This window comes from Pipistrellus kuhlii, unplaced genomic scaffold, assembly GCF_014108245.1.
Source record: "Pipistrellus kuhlii isolate mPipKuh1 unplaced genomic scaffold, mPipKuh1.p scaffold_m20_p_3, whole genome shotgun sequence".
NCBI lineage: Eukaryota > Metazoa > Chordata > Mammalia > Chiroptera > Vespertilionidae > Pipistrellus > Pipistrellus kuhlii.
The window spans coordinates 148,067,412-148,091,758 of record NW_023425529.1 but is presented as its reverse complement, the minus strand read 5'-3'; the positions used below and the strand labels follow the sequence as shown (position 1 = coordinate 148,091,758).

General features: G+C 44.1%; 1 protein-coding gene across 3 annotated transcripts in view; it reads left to right on the top strand.

The window, feature by feature from the left end:
• Positions 1–24,347, top strand: part of ABCC4 (ATP binding cassette subfamily C member 4) — a 214,081-nt gene that overhangs the window by 53,393 nt on the left and 136,341 nt on the right. For all 3 annotated transcript variants that reach the window (XM_036456293.2, XM_036456292.2, XM_045588736.1), the window contains exons 4-9: positions 3,272–3,496; positions 12,786–12,875; positions 14,220–14,383; positions 15,778–15,903; positions 16,525–16,774; positions 23,478–23,579. In XM_036456293.2, the coding sequence (XP_036312186.1) occupies positions 3,272–3,496; positions 12,786–12,875; positions 14,220–14,383; positions 15,778–15,903; positions 16,525–16,774; positions 23,478–23,579 (957 nt within the window). The remainder of the gene's footprint in view (positions 1–3,271; positions 3,497–12,785; positions 12,876–14,219; positions 14,384–15,777; positions 15,904–16,524; positions 16,775–23,477; positions 23,580–24,347) is intronic.

The following is a 24,347-nucleotide window of genomic DNA, read 5'->3' as shown; positions in this document are numbered from 1 at the left end:
ATACACTTTAGCAGTCTTTGCTAGTTTCCGTGCTTTCTGGAGTGACAGGATGTTTTGGTTCTTCATGTGCAGTTTTTGCCCTACCTGGGAATCAGCTGTTTTCTAAGCAGCCCTGGCTCCTTTTAGTGGGAAATGGTGTTTAGGGACTAGAACGTCGGCACTAGATGTGCTATTGCTGCTGTGTTGGTTATTATTTATCAATTTGATTGGACCAAGCTAGACTATGTTCTTTTTAAGGTAAACATATCATGGGTGCTTTTTGGGTGTTTATAGTCCAAATCATATTGAGGATGCTAGTGTTTTTACTTAATCTCATTATTCTAACATCTGTATCTCTTTTCTCCCATCATCTATTTTTCTTTCTCCCAGGCCTAATCCCACTTCCCATTGAAAACATAACTATTAATTTGTTTTAACTTACATTGCCAACACTGTCACCCATAATGTGACTTCTGAAAAAAACCCAAAAGATTCTTTTGCAGTTCATATAGGTCTGTATATCACATAGGGAATGTATGTTCAAACTATTTTGTTTAAAACCACTTTCAGTTATTCTCTTTTTGTGTGGTTCTGCCAACAACTGGATGCTATATATATTTAGGTACATTTGCTTTATTTTACTCTGAAATGTTAGGAACTGCTTTTTAAAAATGTGTTTGTTTTAAACTACATGAACAGGAGAGGCTGATTTTAAAGAAGGCTGTTATTCTTGTTCCTCCCACTCTATTCCCTCTCCTTTTAGAGGTAACTTTAATATGGCTCTTTTTTTTTTTTTTTTTTTTTTTTTGCCTCTCTTCTCCCCCCACCCCTGCCTTGCAAAAAGCTTTATTGTTTCATTTGGTCCAATGCATGGCAGAGGGCTCCAGCGTGGTTAAAAGAATCGCTAGAAGCCTTGGGGAGAGGCTCAGGCAAAGGGCAGACACTGGGGGAATGCAGAGGGAACCCGCAAAGGCCTCTGGGCTCCAAAGGCTCCTAGTGAGCCTTTTGAAGAGATACCTGCCCCGTCCAGCCTGGGGGCCAGCCAGCCTGCAGAGGTTGTTCAGATGGCCGCCCATCTTTGTGACCAGTATCACCTCCTCATCCAGGAACTGGTTCTCCAGGAAGTCACAGAGCTGAGGGTCTGCACGGGTAGAAGCCAAGGCATGCAGCTCCAAAAGGGCCTGGTTCAGGTTCCTCTCCAAGGCCATGGCGGCTTCCATGGTGCCCAGAGTTTTGCCTCACTCGTGGGAAGGCTTCAGTACACCTTGGAAGAGAATGCGGCCACTACGCCGGTTTTGCATCTTTTGAGATTTGCTCAGTGCCGAAAGGTCGCAGGGTCAGTTCCCAATCAAGGGCACGTACCTGTGTTGTGCGTTCACTGTCTGCTCCTGGGTCTGGGCATTGCAGGAGGCAACCCATCCTTGTGTCTCTCTCACATTGGTGTCTCTCTCTCTCTCTTTCTCTATTCCTCCCTCTCTTCTACTCTCTCTCTGAAAAGCAATGGAAGAAATATCCTCGGGTGAGGATTAAAAAAAAAAAAGATCAAGCAAGAGTGGACAGATGAGTGTGAAGGTATGGGCCTTGAACTGGCATTCCTCCTCCGTGAGCTTCTTTGCTTGACTGGATTGTTAAATACTGTCTCTCAGCAGAAGATTCCAGGTGCTGGGGGGTAACTTTTTATGCTGGGTTTGTTGCGTCTATCAGTGTTCTGAGTGATGGGTGATTATACGCTTAACATTCTCTTGTAATGATACCCATGTTAGGCTTAAATGGAAGCTGAGTAACAGGTACCACTGATTCTTAGAAACAGTCATAGGTTTTTTAAAGTTTAAGATGGCAGGGGTTACCTCTGGGCTTCTGGTGGGGAGCCTCAGGTTGTGCTGCCCTTCGCTCTTCCTGGGTTGGGACTGTCTCATGTGCACAGTTTGATGTTCTTGCTCCAGCTTTTCATCTCAGTATACTATTATTATTATTATTATTATTTTTTAAATATATTTTATTGATTTCTTACAGATAGAGAGTTAGAAACATCTATGAGAGAGAATCATCGACCAGCTGCCTCCTGCACACCCCCACTGGGGATGTGCCCGCAACCAAGGTACATGCCCTTGACCGGAATCGAACCTGGGACCTTCCAGTCCGCAGGCCGACACTCTATCCACTGAGCCAAATTGGTTTCGGCCTCAGTATACTATTATTAAAGTCTGTTTTATGGCCCTCTGCGTTAGGGTTCTTTTGTAAATTGCTTGTTCCTCTTGGGGTGAATGAAGGGACGTGCTGGAAAATGTAACAATGAGTCTTTGTGTTCTTGCAATCTGATCATCTTACTCATAATTCTTCAACTAAACAGTGTTCCCTTACCTCTAAATAGTAGATGGAAACTTCTGTGACCTCTTGGAAGGTGAAGCTCATGAACATGTCAGTGCATGTGCATACGTAGGACAGGGTGCTTTTTTTTTTTTAATATTATATTTTTACTGATTTCAGAAGGAAGGGGAGGGAGAGAGAGAAAGAAACATCAATGATGGGAGAAAATTATTGATCGGCTGCCTCCTGCATGCCCCACACTGGGATCAAGCCCGCAACCCAGGCTTGGACCCTTGACCGGAACCGAACCGGATCCTTCAATCTGCAGGCCGACACTTATCCACTGAGCCAAACCAGTTAGGGCTGTTGATGGGGTTTTAATGTTATACCCATTTGAGGGACAGGGTCATCTCTCTGTAAGTATCTGGATAGGGAACTATTACTTGGCTGAGAAGAAAATGCATGTTGGTTTTATTTCATGTCTGGTTCTTTGGATCCTTCCTTTCTGTGTGCATCAGTCCCTCTCCACAGACAGATAGGAAAGCGCCATCCAAAGCAAGTGCCCATGGTTTCCATGTCTCTGTTGATAAGGATGGATTGCTTAAAAGGAAATGCTTGTTTCAGAGTTGAGTTCTTGAAAGATTTCCACAATTTTGGCCTTTTGTCTTTTGAGAATTCAGTGGAGGAAACGATGTGGAGTGCCTGTGTTTACTTTTGGTGGCTCGGATTTGCACCGCGTGTTTGGATTTCTTTGAAGCGGAGAAGCGTACCTTACACGAGAGGAAGTAGTTTGTGGGCTGAAGTGGCCACTGGCCATGGAGGGGCACGGTTTCCTTGCTTTTAGTCTTGGGGAAGAAAACACTCTCCCTAAATCTTACACGTTGGGAGGCAAGCCCAACGACTCCTAACTCACTGGTGTAGGATTTTCATCGTTAACCTCTATGGCTTGTATGTCTAATGAAGGCCTTTTTATTTCCCTTTTTAGGAAGGCACCAAAGTAGTCCAGCCCTTATTTCTGGGGAAAATCATTAATTATTTTGAAAACTATGATCCCACCGACTCTGTGGCTTCCCAGAACGTCTACATCTATGCCACGGTGCTCACGACCTGCACGCTCCTCTTGGCCGTTCTGCATCATCTGTACTTCTACCACGTGCAGTGCGCGGGCATGCGGCTAAGAGTCGCCGCGTGCCATATGATTAATGTGAAGGTAAGTGTCACTTGGTGCGAAACTGGGCACCTCTCCCGAAGCATCAGAAGTGTTTTGGGAAACTTCTACTTAACCTAACATTTTTGTAAATAGAAGCATTTAAATCTTACTTAAAGAAGCTTGATATTTGCATCAGGCTATTTTTTTTTTTTTTTTTTTTTAAACAAACTTTACCAACACATACTGAGTTTTCTATGAGATCATATCAGGGCTGCCTTTGATAACATTTGGCCACAGGCTGATGCAAAATACTTATAATGTAATCTAATATAAAAAAGTATCAGATTTAAGCATGAAAAATTTTCATTGTTTTCATGCCTACACCTCAGTAATATTTATAGAAATTTTGTTGTTGTTCATTATGCAGTGTTTCCCAAAAGTGTGGCACGCGTACCCACACTTTTGGGAAAGTTTGGTGGGGGTACGTGCACCGGGGTTTGGTGGGGATATGCACTGCACCATCCTTAGCTGCGCCTAATTCTACGTTCTCATGAGTACGAGGGGTACTCAGCGTTACGAAAATTATAGAAGGGGTACACATGTTTTACAACAATGTTCTATTTAAAACTGACCATCAGCGAAATTGCATCTGTAAAATGAAATCTACAAAGATGTATTTGAGAAAGGGAATGATGATGTTTTTATAAGTGAACTATTTAATTATGTTCACTGTAATTTTGTTATCTAAAGAAAACTGTAAATGGAAGCCACATATAGACTCACTCACTATAGTCCATAATTATGGTTGTTTTTAGTAGTATTAAAGAAAAGTTGGGAATTGGGGATAAAACTTTAAATTTCATATATATATTATTAATTTTGGAGAGAAAGAATGATTTCATCTATTTTATGTCACTTTTTAGTTAAGTTATTGGTATTTAGAGTACTTTAAAAAAAATATATTTTATTGATTTCGTACAGAGAGGAAGGGAGAGAGATAGAGAGAAACATCAATGAGAGAGTCGTCGATCAGCTGCCTCTTGCACACCCCCTAGTGGGGATGTGCCCACAACCAAGGTACATGCCCTTGACCGGAATCGAACCCGGGTCCCTTCAGTCCCCAAGCTGACTCTATCCACTGAGCCAAACCGGTTTTGCGGTATTTACAGTACTTTTTACCCTGTTAGTGTGCATGTTAGCAATTTTAGTGATAAGACCCTATTTTTTTAAAATTTTTTTATTGATTAAGGTATCACATATTTGTTCTCAACCCCCCATTCCAATCTCCCACCCCTCCCCACTTATGCCCCACCTCCCTATTGTCCTTGACCACTGGTTAGGCTCATATGTATGCACATAAGTCCTTTGGTTGATCTCTCCCTTTTATCCCCACCCTCCCTTTGAGGTCCAACAGTCTGACTCATGGCTCCTTATCTCTGGGTCTGTTCTTGTTCATCATGTCTATGTTGTTTACTATTTCTCCTAGATGAGTGAGATTATGTCCTACTGGAAATATACTTATAAGAATAAAAAATGAGACAAGCAATAATGGTTATGCTGAAAGTCATATGAATCAGTCTGTAGTGAGTTTCTTTCTGGGCCAACAGTTCTTTTGAGACCCAGTTTCAATGTCAAATAGTTCCTTATGTATACATGTCAGCAATGATATTTCAGCTCTGGATGGTGGACAAATGGAGGTAATGCAGGACCGACTCTCTCTGGTTTGGTCCTGGGCAACCTGCAGTGATACACAGCTGCTGACTGTTATTATGGCAAGGCGTCATCAGCGTCTTCCATCTTTGGACTCCTTCTCTTCTGTCTTCATGGTTGGAGTAGTCCTGTCAATTCCTCTCTGTTGCCAGAATCCATGTGGTCTCTGAGTTGTTTTCTGAAAATATAGAAACATATTCTCGACCAAAAGTTAATAAAGGAATATTTTCTATAAATTTGACTTGGGATCCTTTTTCATTTTTTGCCCAAATGATTTTCCTCTGGCTTGTTTGACACCATGTGTGTTTTTCATGGGTGTCTGCTTTTAGCATTACAATTAATTTTCTAAAGTAAAAATTTTCTAGATGTAATTTACTCAGAGGATATTTTTCCTTACATCATGTTTTTCTACTTTCCCCTTTTTTTGATTTAAATATTAGGAGGTTTTGAAAATTTTATAATGTAGTCTTGATAGCTTTTAAATTTTAATTTTTTTGCACTATAATATGACTGCTTTAGGTTCATTTCCTGTTGGGAGATTTTATCCTGAAATGAACTACCAATAAAAATTTTACTTAACACTTTAGGAACAGCTTTTTGTCCAGTGCAATTAGTTTTTCTAGAATCTTTGCTTATTTCAATTAGCCAATTAGCCTGAAAACTTGTCTACTATTTTACTGTCAAATTTATTACTCTAAAACAACCTTATTTTACCATGTAAATATTAGGGGAAAGGATTAGTTGCCTTCTTGAGTAGGCCCTGAGCATTCCTGGTGATAGGCTGGGTTTAGATATAAAAAATCCACTTCCCCACACCATGTTTACAAGACAACTCAAACAAGTCTTATTGTAGTGAGAGGGCAGCTGCTGTCAGCCAAGTCTCTGTCTTTTACCCGGGTCCCGATTTGAGTTGGGCATGGGAAGTTAAGCAGCCATAGGGGCAGGAGACTGCCTCAGCAGGGGTAAGGTTTCAGGCCTCTGAAAAGTGGGGGTGAGGGTCTGTGCCCCACCTCAGTTGACTCCCAAGCTCTCTCCTGATCGCCCCTCTTCGACTGTTCCTGTCTTAGGTTGTTCCTTCCCTGAGGAATCTTTGTTACTGCCTAACCAGCCATCCTCTGGTGCCAAGCAGGGTGATGTGAGGTTCAGTTCTGTGTCCTTGGTATCCTATGTCCCCATGGCTTCCACATCCAGCTCCTGCCTTAGGATCCCCTTGCCTGGTGGGGGCCCCAGCACTGATCAAATATCTTGGGGAACCTGGTTTTCTTCTCCAGGGAGGGCCCAGCTCGCCCCACTGGGTGAGAGACAGATCCATGGTACCAGTCATCACGAGGCTCCTATGCTGACCACGGAACTAGGGCATAGAAATGGTTGCGATGCTGGTACTCTCCACTTGGGGTCTTCATTGTCACTGTCTTCCTCATTGTTGTCATCGTGTCGTCATCATCGTCATCATCATCATCATTGTTGTCATCCTCATCCTCATCCTCATCTTTGTTATTCTGTTGCACTCCTTTCTGCCATTCAGGAGGAGACTCAGGTTTATTTTGAAGTTAGCTATATTTTGTATTTCCAGGCCATGGTTAGCCTCCATAAATACCCAAGAAATTTCACTAGCACTCTGCTCTGAAATCTGTAAACACTTAAGTCAGGGTTGAAGTGACAGTTCAAACAAAGCTCTGTGCAGCACAGGTGAGTTGCTGTCCACCTGTTTTTCTTGCTCTTCTCACTAAGGCTTTGGAAGGTTGCCCTGGGGAAATGCGATCTGACTTAATTAGCGCATGCAAACATCTCCCATGGGTATTAATTTGCCAACTTGATTAGCCTTGAAGAATTGACCCTTTATTAAGTCAAGCATGGCTTTGGGTTAAACTGTAGAGGAAACCTGAAATTCCAGAAACGTGGGAAAGACAGATTTCCTTGGGCACTGCCTTGCAGCTGGAATCCTGTTGAGGTGAAGAGATGATACCTTATCTCAGGTGGGCTGATTGCTTAGGGCAAAAGCTGACACTGCAGTACAGCTCTGAACTCTGCGTTTGCAGTTTCTGATCAGACCAACCTCCTAATCTCCCACCTGGGAGAAAATCAGGTTGGTTGTTATAAATGGAATGGCTGTTAAGCTCATTTCTAATATTGAATAACTTTTTGGGACGTATCATATATAAAATGACTTGTCATTTGTTTAACCTTTTCACACCTTTGGTAAAATTTCTTTTGGCTTTCGATCATTGATTTTATTATGGTAAAATATGCATAATGTAAAATTGACTGTTTCTAAAGTGGCATTGATGACATTCACGTTGATGTGCAGCCATTCCTACTATTCATCTGTAGGACTTTTTTATCTTCCAAAACTTGACCCATTAAACACTAGCTCCCCCATACCCTCTCCCCACAGGCAGCAGCATTCTGCTTCCTCTCTGTATGAATTTGCCTCTTCCAGGGACCTAATACAGGCAGAATCATACAACATTGTCATGTTGTATCTGGCTGATGTCATGCAGCCCAATGTCTTCAAGGTTCAATCATGTTGTAGAATGTGTCAGAATTTAACTCCTTTTTAAGGCTGAGTAGCAGTCCATTGTAGGCACATACCACATATTGGCACGTCTTTTTTTTTTTAAATTTAAATTTAAATTTTTATTGTTGAAAGTATTATCTATGTCTCCTCATTTCCCCATTGACCTCTCCTTGACTGCTCCCTCCCCCCAGCACTGGCCCTCACCTTCCTACTGTCTGTGTCCATTGGTTATGCTGGCACCAGGGCAGGGGGTTTTGAAGTCAGTGCATATGGTCCCTAGGTGGCGGTGGCTGGTTTTGCTGCTTTTCTGGGCTTGGAGCTGAAATATAGCGGATGCCTAGATGTTATCTCTAGGGAAGAAAGGTCAGGTGGTCCAAACCGCGAGACCAGTGCTATGCTAAGGCAGGAAAGGTCACGCTGGGGGCGATGGCCCACACTATGACGGCCCTTTGCTGGCACCAAGGACTTTCCTCCCTGGTGACCTTCTGTACCTGGTCCATCGTCCTTGCTCTGTTCCTGTCTGTATTATGACATAACTGCATAAGTTAAGGAAAGGAGAAGCTGTTTGGTTAAGCTTTCTTCAAAGAGGAAATTGCTGCTGCCGGAGAACCATGAGTTTCCATTGCATTCTGCCATCTGACAACTGTGTCTTGAGGAGAAATTGCTAAATGATTTTCACAGCGATGGTACTATATTAGGTTCCTACCAAGAACCTATGATTTCCAGTGGCTTTAGATCCTCACTGGGACTTGGTATTGTCAGTTTTTTTCATTTTAATTATTCATAAGGGCATAAATTAGTATCTCATTATGGTTTTGATTTTTACTGCATTGATGACTAAAGATGTGGGCTGGGGGTGGGATGGGGCAAAATCACCTCAGTGAGAATCAGCCCCTTAGAGTGGTCTGTAATTCTGACGTGGTCTTTCGGGGTGTCTCAGCTTTATGCTAGGCTTGTTAGTGACGAATTAATAAGGTTTCTCCACTCTGGCTGTTGAAGAACTTCAGGGTCCAAACTCTGCTGAACCTTCATGTCTGTGTTCTGCTTGCCACTCCGCAGCACCAGCTGTCCGGTGAGTCTTGGGCAGTCTTGATCTGGGCCTTTAAAAAAAACAAACAAAAAAACAACAATAACAACAACAACAACAAATATATATATATATATATATATATATATATATATATATATATTGATTTTTTTACAGAGAGGAAGGGAGAGGGAGAGAATTAGAAACATCGATGAGGAAGAAGCATTAGATCAGCTGGCTCTTGCACACTCCTCTCCCCAACCCATCCCCCTGCCTACTGGGGATGTGCCTGCAACCAAGGTATATGTCCTTGGCCAGAATTGAACCCGGGACTCTGTGTCCACAGGCTGATGCTCTATCCACTGATCCAAACTAGTTAGGGTGACCTGGGCCTTTTAGTTAACTTCTGAGCTAAGGACTTGTAACAGGAACCTCCTCCTCCACCAAGACTTCGGAGACCCTTCCTTTCTGTAACCTCTACTACTAGATGGCCTTGCCAAAGATGCCTGCTGCTCAGGGCTACTGTGCTTTGTGGACTCCATCCACTGCCACTGTTGGACAATGGTCTCCTGGCAGAGAACCAGGGCAAAGGTGGTGGTCACCTCGTGAGTGTCCTTTCTCTCAAGGATCAGCCATGCACTGCCCGTTATCTGATGCCTGAAGACAGAATTTAGTCCTATTATATAGGTGCTAATAACAGAGGCGGTTGGGTGGGTGGGTGGTGGGGGGTGGCTGGCCCCTCTAGCAGTTAGACAGCCATTAATCACAGCAGCCGTGGCTTCACTGCTTTTATCGGCCGGATGTTTCTGGGCCCTGCATTGGGGAGCGTGTGTATAGAACTGGGTGTGGTAGTATTAGCTGTAGGACATGTCTGTTCAACATCCTTGCCAAACACATCAAGAGCAGGGGCATATTCTAGGCTGAGATTCACCAGATTTTTTTGTCATGAGTCTTCCTTGTGCTTATTAAAAGCCCAGCCTTTGTTCTGAACAGTGTTCTCAGTGGTTAGAGCATGGACCCTTGCACCAAAGGGTCTCGGCTATAATTTCCAAGCAAGGACACATACCTGCATTGCAGATTCAATCCCCGGCAATCCCCACAGAGTACATGGGGGAGGCACCAATCAACGTCTCCCTCCCCTTCTCTCTAAAAATCAATGGAAAAAATATCCTCAGGTAAGGGTTAACAACAACAAAAATACAACCCAGAGTCTGGGTGTAAATCCCAGACCTGCTCCTCAGAATTTCTAAGGAAGAGGCCTGGAAGTTTTATCTGTGCGCTGAGATTCTTATGGCCAGGACATCTGAGGAAGCATACTTCAGAATCAGGAAGGGGCAACAGACACGTGCAAGGGCGGCCTGAGTATCTGTATTCCTTTTCCTGGGATTTATTCTTTGCATAGGTATTGGTAGACTATATTCATTAAACTGTAGTCATTTTTCTGAAACAACATACACTGAGTGGCCAGATTATTATGCTCTCTGAACGCATAAAAATCTGGCCTCTCTCTCTCTCTCTCTCTCTCTCTCTCTCTCTCTCTCTCTCTATATATATATATATATATATATATATATATATATATATATATATATATATATATAGGCCCGGTGCATGAATTCGTGCATGGATGGGGACCGGCAGCCTGGTCAGGGGGAGGGGACATGGGCAGTTGGCTGGCCTGCCTGCTGGTCGAGGGGACAATTTACTTATTAGCCTTTTATTTATAGGATATACACTGAGTGGCCAGATTATTATGTGTTCAGAGATCATAATAATCTGGCCACTCAGTGTATATTGACTATCTCATCAAGGCACCTATTTTCAGTTCATTCATTAGATTTTTTGAAATGTTCCCGAGGATTTGTGGCACGTGAGGCCCCCTACAGTGGAGAGTGGTGTTTGGCATGTAGCATGGTCACCAGCAAACTGCTGGACACTCTGTGTAGCAGTCTCTAGAATGGGGCTCTGGTCAGGCTCTGCTTCATCCTTCAGAGGCTGTGGGTGGTTTGCAGGGCATGGGGGAGCCAGCCTCAGGGACTCATTGCTTTGGAGTGTGATGATGTCAGAGAAGGTAGAGAAGCCCCTTCCCTGGAGAATTCAAGTCCTGAATCTGACTTCATAGCAAGTATCACACGGCGTGGCTCTCCGTGCCCGAATAAATGCATGGCATCGGAGTCCGAGTCCGGAGTGAAAAAAACAAAACAAAACAAAAAAAAAACAAAGCAAGTATCATAGTTCCCCCAAACCTCCAGACCCAGTGGTTCTTGGGGTCTACATTATCCTCTCAGACTTGGATGCTCACTAGTCAACTCTGTGCACATCTTTCTGGCCTCTTGACCTCAGTGAGTCAGAATGGTATAAGGCTAAAAAGATGGCCAGTGGAGTTAAAAAAGAAATAAAATGGCACTCCCAGGAGGTAAATGCCAAGCCTGTCAAAGCTTGCAGAGAGCTTTCTGTACAGTGGAAAGTCAGGCAAAAAACTTAAAATGGGCAATGGAGCTGTCAGGTCATAGAGAGCAGCAGGGGGTTGATTTTTGTATGGACTCTGTTTTTATTTCCTTGAGTCTCTTTTCTGTAGAACTGTAGAGGGGGACTGATTAACGCTATGGAGTTGTCACCATTATGCTCTTAGGGACAGAGGATATTAGGCAGTATTTGGGCCCTCCCCTTAAAAAACAGATTAATGGGTTTCGATGACACGGTCATGAAAATAGGTGCGGCAGCCTTACCAGGCAACTCTGGGCAACAATATTGGAAAAATACAGGCGATTTTCTGCTTCAAGTGAGCAAAACATACTCATCATGGTTGCTTGTTATAGTATTGCCCAGTGTACCCGAAACCACATTATGTGACAGACAGTTCTGGGTAGGGCCGGGTAGGGCCAGGAATCAGGAAGTAAGCCAAACGTGCAAAAAGGTGACATAAATGCTTGCATTTTGTTTCGAAAGTCCTTCAAGTTCTTACTCACAGCCTAGTTATTCTGACTTTCCTCAGAATATCACCAAGCATATCCTGGGTCAGAAGCAGTGGTATGTAAAGATGGTGAGATGGTATGAAGAAAGGATAGTGGAGGGTCATGGTGAGATAGCCCTTCAAAGGGGTAGCCTGACTGCAAGGGATACGATGGATTTTAACATGTGCAATATCCAAAAGCTTGCATTTGGGGCACCCTGTGGAGCAGCGTCTACACACACGAAGGGTCCTTGACATGGGGTCAGTCATGTAGGTGATGAGGAACCTGCATCATGAAAATGACGAACCACAGTTTGTGTCTTTTGTTTTAAACGACCATTAGAGAAGGGTTTGGGAGGATTTTTATTGAATGAAGATTGGATTCTTAAAGGGGCAATATACCTCACAGTCTGGAAAACTGCCTTCTATGGAGAGAGCATTCTTTTTTCACATTCCTTTGGTGGTGTTAATTTATGTGTTCACATTGGGTTTTGTGTTTCACTTGTACTGATTAAGTAATTGAGAAAGGAGAAACAGTTTATCTTTTTTATGTGAACCACAATTATTGCTTGTGCTTATTTTTAAAAAATTGTACAAAATGAACATGTGACCTAGATTATTCAGTTTCCTAACCTCCAGATCTATTTTCATTCCCACTCACAGGAGGAACCAACCAATGGAACACTGCTCTAATGGAGTCTGCATTTCATAGTTCATAGTTTTGTTCAAAATGGTCCCTGAAATACTAGTATAGCCAATAATTAGATACTTAGATTGTTTTCACATTTTTATTAATTTCATTATTTAGATTATTTTCCAGGTTTTACATATTAACAAACAGCAGTGCAATGAACATTATTAAAGCTAAAACTATGTAGACATCCTTAATACCTTACTTAGAGTAGGGAATTTCCCCCTACCTCCTACTCCTGCCTTTGCTGTCCTTGTGGGCTGTGGCTGCCACAGCATTGAGGAGTAGAAGGCTAAACCCCGGTCCCTACAGCCCCGCTGTAATGGGTCATCCTGCTTATCTTCACACACCAAACAAGACTCAACGAAAATGCTTTCCGTTTTGCTGCTTTCTAAGTGTGTCTTGGTATCACTGTGGGAATATAATTCTCTTTCCCTCTCGTATTTTCAGGCACTTCGTCTTAACCACACGGCCATGGCCAAGACCACCGTTGGCCAGATCGTCAATCTGCTGTCTAATGACGTGAACAAGTTTGATCAGGTAAGCTGCACCTGAGCGGTCCTGTTTCCTTTCCCACCCTTCCTATCTCGTTCACCATGGGCCAGGATTCTGTTTTGGACATGAGGCTTTAAACAAATAATTTAACTTTCATTTTTTGTGTGTGTGTGTGTGTGTATGTGTGTGTGTGTGTGTGTGTGTGTGTGTGTGTGTGTCTTAGATGAAATATATGCTGTCCTGTAGATGATGAGTTTGTTTTGCTATTGTTGCTCACCCATAATTCAATTGTAAATAGGCAGATAGCAGAGTTCTTGCCCAGCTTGCTTAAATGTACCCAATAGTCTTACTGGGTTTTTTAGCACATTGTGCTGGTGTTATTGGCTGAGTCCTTTTCCTCCTCTAGATCAGTGGTTGCCAACTGGTGGTCCCTGAGGTCCAAAAGGTTGGTGACCGCTGCCGATGGACTCCTGGTGGGTAGGGATTGTTTTTACCTCTGTGTCCTGAATGTTGCCCTGTGCCCACATGCCTGCTGTGTACGAAGCCTTTAATAAATAATGGCAAATGGTGGTCCTTAGCCAGAAGCAGCCTACTCTCCTTTAACCCTCTACACTCTCGTTTTCCACTTACCTGGCGAATATATCCTCTTATCCAGGACATCATATCTGCTGGTCAGATCTGTATTGTACTAGATCACTTCTCTTTTTTTAAAAAAAAATATATATATATTTTTATTGATTTCAGAGGGGAAGGGAGAGGGAGAGAGAGATAGAAACATCAATGATGAAAGAGAATCACTGATTGGCTGCCTCCTGCACGCCCCTTACTGGGGATCGAGCCCACAACCCAGGATGTGGCCTTAACCGGAATTCAACCTGTGACCCTTCAGTCTGCAGGCCAATGCTCTATCCACTGAGCTAAACCAGCTAGGACGATCACTTCTTTTCCAACCATTTATAAAAAATGAACTAGGGTTCCTGCTCAGTTTTAGAGATGACAGAGAAGCCATAGTCTACCAGGTAGATAAGTACACAAACAATTACTGCAGCATGTGTAGGGGCCCTGCTATGGGCTCTTTCTGGGTGATGGAGAGCCTAGAGGAGGTGGGCTGAATTGTATGGCAGAGTTTGGGGAAGCCCTGAGCTCCTCTGTGGGGAAGACAAAGCTGAGAGCTTCCTGCCAATGCTGCTGCTCAGGTTGTCCCTGGGAGTGCCCGTGTTGTCCCAGAACGGTAGCTTCTTGGTGCCGTAGCCGGTTGAAAGCACTGTGTGATCACTTCTGTGTAGGTTCTTGTCTGTTCTGTTCGTTCAGAGCAGATTGTTCCTATTCTGTATCTTTCGCTGGCTTGGTTTTTAAATAGTCCCACAAAGGCTTTGTCTTTTTCCCAAGGTCACGGTGTTCTTGCACTTCCTGTGGGCGGGCCCACTGCAGGCCGTCGCTGTGACTGTCCTGCTCTGGAGGGAGATAGGAATTTCGTGCCTTGCCGGGATGGCCGTGCTAATCATCCTCCTGCCTTTGCAAAGCTGCGTGGGAAAGTTGTTCTCGTCCTTCCGGTAAGAGACGGGGATAGGTATTCTTGTAACAAAGTAACGTGGATTTGGGAACATGCACAGTGAGCCCAATGCTTTTGTTTAAACACAGAACAAATGCCCTCTATGATCTCTTTGCATAGTAGCCTTAGAGAGTGGGGCTCTAGCCTTAATCAGAATGCTAATCTTGTAGCAGGAATGGGGAAAGCATTTGCTGGTCCCTCTTGGTGAGCATTTTTGGGGACCAATTCTCAATAAGTAGAGCGTACTTTAGCAGAATTGACATGCATCAATGTTATTTAAAAATTATCAAGTAGTAATACATTTAGATATCTTATGGGCCCAGTTCTAGCTGCATATACTTTCATCATGCTTGTGTTAGAACCATTTGCAGCGTGCGTCATTTTTTTTTTTTTTTTAAACAATTCACTGTTTCCATTAGTTATAAGCTCCCCAGGGAGCTTGATCTTAATTATGTCTTCATAACGTCCTACAGCCCTAACAGTGGGCGTGATTGAAAAGTGTCCGGTGATGGAGAGCCTAATGGTGGTGAATTATCCATGAAGCAGATTGCAAAGGGTTGGAAATATGGGTCATTGCCAAGGTTGTCAGGGGGATGAAGATAAATTGTTTGAAACACATTGAGTTCTTTTCTTTGTGCCTGGAAACCTGGTACTTTTCTCTACTTGGAATTTTTTTCCCCTTCTTTGCCATGAAGAAATGTTCCTGTTCCTTCGAGGACTGTTGTAAAGCTACCAGAATTCTGAAACTTTTTTGCTTTTTCCTATCCCAGTACATTAACAAGCCCTCTCTTTTCTGCTCCCCAGCACTTCATTCCTAATTTATTACAGTATAGTCAATTGTTGTTCTTGTTAGAATCAGGTGTGCTTTTTTCTCTTTTTAAACATGTTTTTATTGACTTTAGAGAGGAAGGAAGTGGGAGAGTGAGAAACATGAATGATAAGAGAGAACCATTGACCGGCTGCCTTCTTGCATCCCCTCTACTGAGAATCGAGCCCACAACCCTAGCATGTGCCTGAGCAGGAATTGAACTGTGACTTCCTGGCTCATGGGTTGATATCAACCACTGACTCACTCCTGCTCGGCGAATTGGGTGCTTTTCTTTCTTCCCTACCCAACCATGACCTCCTTGAGCAGACAGGTTGTCTCTGACTCGTTTCTCACATCTTCCTCAGCAGGTATTGCAAGCTCTCCAAATTGCTTCTTGAACTGGGATGAATTGCTGACTTCCCAGTTGAAGATTTTCCCCATTTGTGTTTTGAGTAGGACCTGCCCTTGTTCTCAGTGCAAAAGAGCTGAAGGGAATTATTGGATCTCTGGTCTCTGCCTGTGTCCTCTGCTGATAAGGGAAGTTGGCAGTGGTCACCATGGCTCATCTCTCACATCTGTCCCCTTAGGAGTAAGACCGCAACGTTCACAGACGTCAGAATCAGAACCATGAATGAAGTGATAACTGGCATCCGGATAATAAAAATGTATGCTTGGGAAAAGCCATTTGCCGACCTTATTACCGATTTAAGGAGGTAAGTTTTTGTATATATCCACCATACTTTTCATATTTCTCAAAAGTCCAAAGCACTCCCATTGTGATTCTTCTCTGACCCCTGACCGACTCAGGCTCTGCTCCTCAGGTTCTGTGCGTGTGCCTCACCCTGACTCCACTGGTTCATGGGTCCACGGGTCCCAGTAAGATGCCTCTTCTCTGTGCTCCCCTGCCCCCCACTCCACCCACCCCCACCCTCACCCCTGTTCTGTGCTGGAGACTTCTGCCTAATATCTTGATGTCTCACAAGTTTTCAGTTGTTTATTCTCTCTTCCATCAAGTTATTTTGCTCTTGGAAGGGACAGGCTTCATCTCTGTGCCATCAGCGAGGTGCCTGGAGCACGACCTGTGCTCACAAATGAATGTTCAAACCCGGTCTGACTGACCCAGAATGTTCAAGTGCACATTGGTCCTGCCTGTGGGTGGGTGAGCGAGTGTGTATGGAGCGTGCTGTTGTCGTGTGGGAGCTGGCCCCGGGGTTGGGACTGTTGAATGGTTATTGTCAAGTGTGTCCACTCCTTAGAAAGAGGAAGGGACTTGAATTCGTTTCCTGAGTTGGCTGTCGATGCTTCCCCTTAAAACATGCTCTACTCTTTTCTAGGAAGGAGATTTCCAAGATTTTGAGAAGCTCCTACCTGAGGGGAATGAATCTGGCATCATTCTTCGTGGCAAGCAAAATCATCGTTTTCGTGACCTTCACGGCCTACGTGCTCCTTGGCAACAAGATCACGGCCAGCCGCGTGTTCGTGGCCGTGACGCTCTACGGGGCCGTGCGGCTGACCGTCACTCTCTTCTTCCCCTCGGCCATCGAGAAGGTGTCAGAGGCCTTGGTCACCATCAGAAGGGTCCAGGTTTGTTGACAAGGAACTTTTTTTAAAAAAGTTTTTGGCGGGTTTTAAGTAAAATCACGCCTCCTTGTACTTAGTGCCAAATCTGCGGTCACTCCAAAATGTCGTACAGGCTCCTCCCCATGTCCTTAGGTAGAGCGCATCTCAAGTAACGTAAGCGTCGCTGATGATTTATGGGCAGCGTGAATGTCGCAGCACAGCGTAATGTCATAACTGCGGGAGAGGGAAACGGAGTTTGTCCCCCATGCTAACCGGAATGGCGAGGCCGGGACTGCACACAGTCCTGGGGTACGTGGATTCGTCTCTGGGCTGGGAAGGAGAGAGTTGCTGGAAGGTCTCTGCTCCTTGGACCGGAAGAACGTCTTCCACCTCACTTAGTTCTCTCTGTTTAAAAATCGATCCTTTCTTCCTCGCTTTGCCTGTGATTTCTCAGTCTGCCTTTTGGACCTCGCTTTGTGGTCCCTTTTCCGTCTTTTCTTCCTGCCCCAGCCTCTGCCTTTCAAATTTGGTTTTATCCCCACTATAGCCTTTCGTAACTGGTTGTCCCTACATTGCTGGGGGCAGCTAATGTACCTCACCAGGTTAAGGGCCAGGACACAGTCGGTGACAAAGAATCTGTATGTATGAAAACGTCTAAAAAGGAAGATGCATTGGCTCTGTGTCAGGCCAGGAACTTGAGTGTCTGGGGTTGGCCAGAAATCTACTTGGTTTTGTTCCTGTGTCTTCACTGCAGTGAATGCCCACAGATAGATCTTTAGTCAAATCAGATAGTATTGGGCAATCTGGTAGGGGGAAGTTCTTGCCATAAAATCTGAGATGTTTTATGATTAAATTTCTATACTGTTTAAGAAAACAAAACACAAAACAGCATTACCTATAAAACAGATGAGACATCCGGGGTCAGTTCTGGTCCCCCGTGTTTCTTTTTGCCTTCCCTGACAGAGGTTTCTATCAGCTTTGTTAAGAGATGGCCTGTGCGGTTCAGTGCAGATTATTTTACGTAGCTTCCTTCTTGAATGTGCTCTGTAACTTCCCCAGGTGGGGGCTTTGCTTACATACTGTGTTCATGCTGCTGCTGCTGCATGTGCTGCCTGTGGCCCAGACACTCCTGAAGCCCTTCACGCCATCTCATTTAATCCCAGCAGTGCTGAAGGAGATGAGCAGAAGGGTACCCACCTTATGGGGGAAATAGTGTGCCATCTCCACATAGCTTGTAAGGAGGAGAACTAGGATTCTCCCCAGAACCCTGTTTTCTTTTCTGTCTTTAAAAAAAAAAAGTATTTTATTGATTTTTTACATAGAGGAGGAGAGAGGGATAGAGAGCTAGAAACGTCGATGAGAGAGAAACATCGACCAGCTGCCTCTTGCACATCCCTTACCGGGGATGTGCCCACAACCAATGTACATGCCCTTGACCGGAATCGAACCTGGGACCTTTCAGTCCACAGACGGACGCTCTACCACTGAGCCAAACCGGTTTCGGCAGAACCCTGTGTTCTTAAGCCTTGTAACATTGCCTTCTTCGCATCTTCTGGCATGTGGATTGTTTCCTTAAGTGTTGTTATAATCACTTAGTCTTCCTCCGGGGATCTCCAAAGGTTTCCTGTTTCTGTGGAATCAAAGTTTTAAACTGGCATGGAATGAGTCCAATCTATTATGATAATCTATAATAATAAAAACGTAATATGCTCATTAGGTTGGCCAGCCAGACGATCTTCTAGATGAAGCTGGGGCTGTGAAGGAAGCCCTGGTCCCGGGTACCAGAGGGAAGTTGGTGCCTGCAGCCTGGGGAAGGAAGGCTTATTCTTGCAGGAATTTCGTGCATCGGGCCTCTAGTAGGATTATAAAGGACCTTGTCTTAACCTCAATGCCCTGAACATCTTCAGCAGCTTCTGCAAGCAGTAAAATTTGTCTCTGAGGTTATATTGTTACCAAAGCGGCTTAGGTTTTTGCCTACCAACCACTCTGAAGTCAATCTTTTTGGCTCCATTTCCAGCGTCTGATACTTTGCCACATGACCTGTTCTGGGTGTGCACTTCGTGGCTCAGAGGGCAGTTTAATTATTTCAACTTTTTCATCAGCGCGAGTGCTAGAGGAGAATGCACCCAGCACTGCTGGCTCCTTTACAAGCTGAAAGATTGTGACTTCTTTCTCCACTCAGACCTCTTTATGGAAAGTGCTCAATAGATTTACGTCCTCACTTCGTACATGGTTTTCCTTATCTTTTTCCTTTTCAAGTAAGAAATTTCTATCCTAGTGCACACACTGACTGTTGAATTTTTTGTAGTGGTCATATATTTAAGCTAAACTCAGAATTTTATTCCGTATAGATGAGATTTATAACACGTTACCTTTGCTTGTTGCATGTTAACTATGTTAAGGCTGTAGCCATGTACTCAATGGATTAACTCACTTGAACTAACTATATAGTCTGTTCATCCCTCCAGTAGATACTGTGATACGCTGACTCTGTGTGAGGCTCCGCATTAGGTGGAATTGAGACTGTGGTTGTCAAGTGTGTGATATTATGGTCTCTACCCTCTTCCAGATTTAAAGTCCCTTTGAGGATTCCAAGGTAGGGAGGGTAGTGCTGGGGGCGGGGGGGGGGGGGGGAAGAGGAAGAGTGCATTCTGATTTGCTTTCTAGGAGGGCTAATATTTGAGATGGACTCAGAAGGGTGGGTAGGATCAAGGCTGAGGCCACTTTGGGAGCATGGACTTAGGTGGGGATGGGTCCCTAAAAGGTTTTAAGCATGTTGAACTTTCTCAGAGGAGTCTTAAGGAGGTCAATAGGGAGTGGTGTTGGAGAGTGCTCGGGGAGGAATCAGCAGGTGTAGGGAGACGGCAAAAGAAGTTACGCCAGTATTTTCAACAATTGGCAGTGAGTGAGATCCTGTCATTAATGCTGTTTCCAGAGGAATAGAGGGTTGGAGAGAGGAGTGGATTGTGGCAGAATAGGTAAGAGTTGGTAGTTGGTTGACTAGGAAGGGGAGGTGTGCAGAGAGAAGTCAAGCAGTGGGTCTAAAGCCTGCAGAGGTGTCCTCAGACCACCTGGCCTCACTGCCTAGACATGGGATTGGGAGGGTAGGAATAGAGCCAGGTTTGAGTAGGTTCTTGGTCTGGGTGAGAGGGTGAGTGAAGGACTGAATGAGCAGATGGTGCCTCATGCTTGCTGGGCCTTCGAGAGGAATGCAGAGGGACCCATTTCCCTTTTCCTATAGAGACGCTTTCATTTCCATTGTTTCCCAGTTGTTCTTTTGAAGTAGGGCATCACATTGGTAGCTTTTCGGAATCACAGACGAGAATATTAAGGGTGTTTACAGTTTTTTAGAAGGTGACTTCTTTATGTGCTGTTTTGTTTTTCACGTGCTAATTTCAGATGCCTTCTATACCGGTTGGGATTAGGTTTGCCTATGGGTTATAGAACATTCCTGTTAAAGCTCCTTACACAGGGGACTTTCTGTTCAGGCAAACATCCTTGTAAGGTTCTGTACTTGTTTCCTAGGGCTGCAGGAGCAAAGTACCACAACCTTGGGTGGCTTAAGCACAAAAAATTCATTGTTTTAGAGTTCTGGAGGCTCGAAATCAAGGTGTCAGCAGGGTCACCATCCCTCTAAAGCATGTGTGGGAGTATTTTTTTTCTGCCAAGGGCGATTTAGATATGTGTAGCATCATTCCCAGGCCATATAAAATTATCAACTTAAAAATTTGGCTTGCTATATTTGCTCAGACATTTAATTAACTCACCCCTCATGCCTTGGCATGGCCAGACCAAATGATTTCGTGGGCCTTATATGGCCCTCGGGCCAGATGTTCCTCAACCCCGCTCTGAAGTGAAGGAGGGAATCCTTCCTTGCCTTTCTCTGCTTCTGGTGGTTGCTGGCAAACCCTTGGTGCTCTCTGGCTTGTAACATGCCATTCCGGTCTCTCTCACGTGGCTGTTCTCTGCCTGTGCGTTTGTCTCTGCATTTCTCTTCCTTTTTATAAGGATCCCAGTCATACCGGGTTTGGGGGTCCCACCATACTCCAGCATGACCACCCCTTAATGAATTACTTATGTAATCACCCTCTAACTTCAACATAACTTTTGGGGAGGACAGAATTCACTCCATGACAAGTCCCTGGCTGGGAGGATCCTTTATGATGCCAGAGACTCAGACTCTTTCTTGTTGCTCCCCTGTGTTGGGCCTTGAGCAAGCTGGCCACCGCCTCCAATTCCCAGGCTGTGGGCCGAGAAAGGTTGCTGTATGTGTTCACTCCACTGGTCTGTGTGTAGTCACAGGGCTTCTATCTGCACGGGAGGCTGGGAGAGAGATCCTTCTCCAGACTGCCGCAGACAGCTGGAAATCAGGGTTTTGGTACCACAGAAGCCTGAGAGCGGGTTTTGAGGACAGCCAGCAGTCTGCCATAGGTTCTGAGATATTTTGGGGCTGGGTGGTGGTGGTCTCAGTTTATTCAGTTTCTGCACCAGTGTAGCTTTTCTCATTATGTCTCACCCTGGAGGCCTGGTGAATGAAATTCATGCACGGGGTTTGGGGGTGTCCCTCAACCTGACCTGTGCTCTCTCCAATCCGGGAGCCCTCAGGGGATGTCCTACTGATGGGTTAGGCCCACTCCCCATTGTCCTCTGCTCTCTGCAGGGCCTGCCTGTCCCACACATGCCAACAGCCAAGCAGGCCATGCTGAGAGCTGTCAGTCTCCAGGGAGGCAGTGAGGTTAATTTGCATACTCACTCCTGATTGGCTGGTGGGCACTATGAAGTTATGGTCAATTTGCATATTTCTCTTTTATTAGTGTAGATTTGCAGAACAAGAGGAAGTGTTCCTCTGGGTCATTATGTTAGATTTGCAGTGGTTATCAGGACCGTTTTATTCAGCTACCCAGTATTGAATAGCCCCTAACTACCCTGGAAAGTAGCAAGAGGTGGAAGACATGGCATTTCTGCTGCTGAGGAGAGGGCACTTACTAAGGAGAAAAGACGTGAGTGATTGTGAAAAGGTGCTCATGAAATATATATATATATATATATATATATATATATATATATATATATATATATAAAATATATTTTATTGATTTTTTTACAGAGAGGAAGGGAAAGGGATAGAGAGTTAGAAACATTGATGAGAGAGAAACACCGATCAGCTGCCTCCTGCACCCTCCCCCACTAGGGATGTGCCTGCAACCAATGCACATGCCCTTGACTAGAATCAAACCAGGGACCTTTCAGTCCATAGACTGACTCTTTATGCACTGAGCCAAACAGGTTTTGGCTCATGAAATATTTTTTAAGAGATAGACACTTAGTGTGTTTTACTTTTAAAACAGTAATTGTTTATGACAAGTGGTGATATATTGATTTGATACACAGAAAGAACAAGCAGTGTGCACTTGAGTGTCTGCCCAGCTCAAGGTCGCAACAGCTAAGCAGCAGAGTCGGGGCTTTCATTCATGGTCTCAGTCATTGATAATGTGCTCCCAGCCTGTGCTCCGGCGCCAGCCTGATCCGCTGAAGGCCTGGAATGGCTTTTGTCTCTGTGTTCCTGGCACATCGAATGGTGCTTGGCACAGGGTATGATTCAGTAAATATTTATGGAATAATTTCCTATCAACTCTTGTGTTTATTGCTAGTAATGCAAAAGTAAAGCAATAAAAATGCCCAGGTTATAAATGTGTTCAGGTTTGTAACAACAATATTATCTCTTCAGGGTTATTAGTACATTTGTTGAGAAAGTTACCAAGATAACCTGGAGGCCATGAATTCTAATATACAGTATATTGCTGACACATCTTACCTAATAATCTTACCTAATAATAGACAAACATGTGAATTGACTGTACCTCCACTACGCCCACAGTCAATCAGGAGTGAGTATGCAAATTAACCCAACAAAGATGAAGGTTTAATTTGCATATGCATGCGCAGAGTGGCTGAGTGGGGTAGGACCCCTGCTAGGAACGGGCTGCAGAGCTATAGGAGCGAAGACTTGCCGGCTCCTGGGATTTGGTGGCTCCTGGGACTTGGCTCCTGATCAGCCCGGGAGTGAGGACTTGCCGGCTTCCCTGGTGACTGGGAACAAAGCCAGGGGAAGGAAGGCCTATTGTTGCTCGAATATCATGCAACGGGCCTCTAGTAATTTATATTACATTATATGTAACAATAACAATATGTAATACTATTATATTTAATACTGTACTACAAATACAGTTTACAGTATATTATATAATTATATGTGTTAAAAATATAGATATATGAATTTTATGTCAAAATATATAATTGGCCCTTGAACAGCATGGAGATTCAAGGCGCCGACCCCCTTGCACAGTCAAAAACCTGTGTGTAACTTGTGACTCCCTTAAACTTAACTGCAAATAGCCTACTATTGATTGACAGACTTAACGAAAACGATGAGAAAAATAAATACTACCTTTACAGTACATACTTACTGGGAAAATCCATGGGCCCTCACATTTCAAACCTCAGTTGTTCCAGGTTCAATTGGAAAATATGTTATAGGATATGTTCTGATGTGAACTAACACTTACGTGCGTTTGGTAAAGTGACATGTACCCTGTGTAGTGCGTATGATAAAATGACATGTACCCCGTGTAAAGTTTTGGTAGTTCAAATTCCAGGAAAGCAGTTATTTTTGTTTGTGCTTTTATTTATGCAGTTTTAACGATCTGTATTTTTCCCTTTTCTGTAGAACTTTCTGTTGCTTGATGAAGTAACACAGGGCGACTATCAGCTACCATCAGACAGTGAAACGATAGTGCATGTGCAAGATTTTACTGCTTTTTGGGATAAGGTAACAAATCCTTTATTACGAGGTCATGGCTGCTAAAAGACAACTGGTGACTTAGATGTAGTAGAGAATGTTGGGATTATGCAGATGGTATCAGATGTAAATTGCTCATTTACTGAAAGTGTGTTATAAAAAACTCTTAAAATCAGGAACAAGGTTTGCGTTGAATGGAGATGAAGTATAAAATCAGCCCTAAGGCATTTGAAACGTTGCTCTTTGTCTCCTTTTTAGGAGAACTTTCAAGGTATTTTGAACTTAAAAATATGTACATTGTAATGTTTGAATTTACAGGATTAGAGGGTTCAATTTTTTCTTAATTGTTAGCAGACCATGTTATGACATGTTGGATGAAGCCATGATTTGGATCTTTGCTCCCCTAGTCTAAGCTTCTCGATGGTGCCGGCTACTTTGGTGGCAGTGAGGCGGGTACAGTGAGCAGGGCGGAGGCAGCAGGCGGGTACAGTAAGCTCAGTGAGTCCCAGTCTAACGGCTTCAACTGGGGTGCAAGCTGACAGGTTGAGCTGGCAGGATCACCAGGATTTCCCCAGGACTTGGTTTATATATGACATCTAGGCAAATGGGGAAAGAAAAACAAATCAGGGACCACGCTCAAGAAGTTCTCCAACTTGCACACTCAGTTTCAAAAAACTGAAACGCTTTTCTCCCTGGTTCCGTGGTCCTCTGTGCACATCCTTCTGGATTAGTCAGGAAAACAGAACCCACACCACAGGAAGAGGGAATTTCAGGCATGTAACTAGTTACATAGGTGGC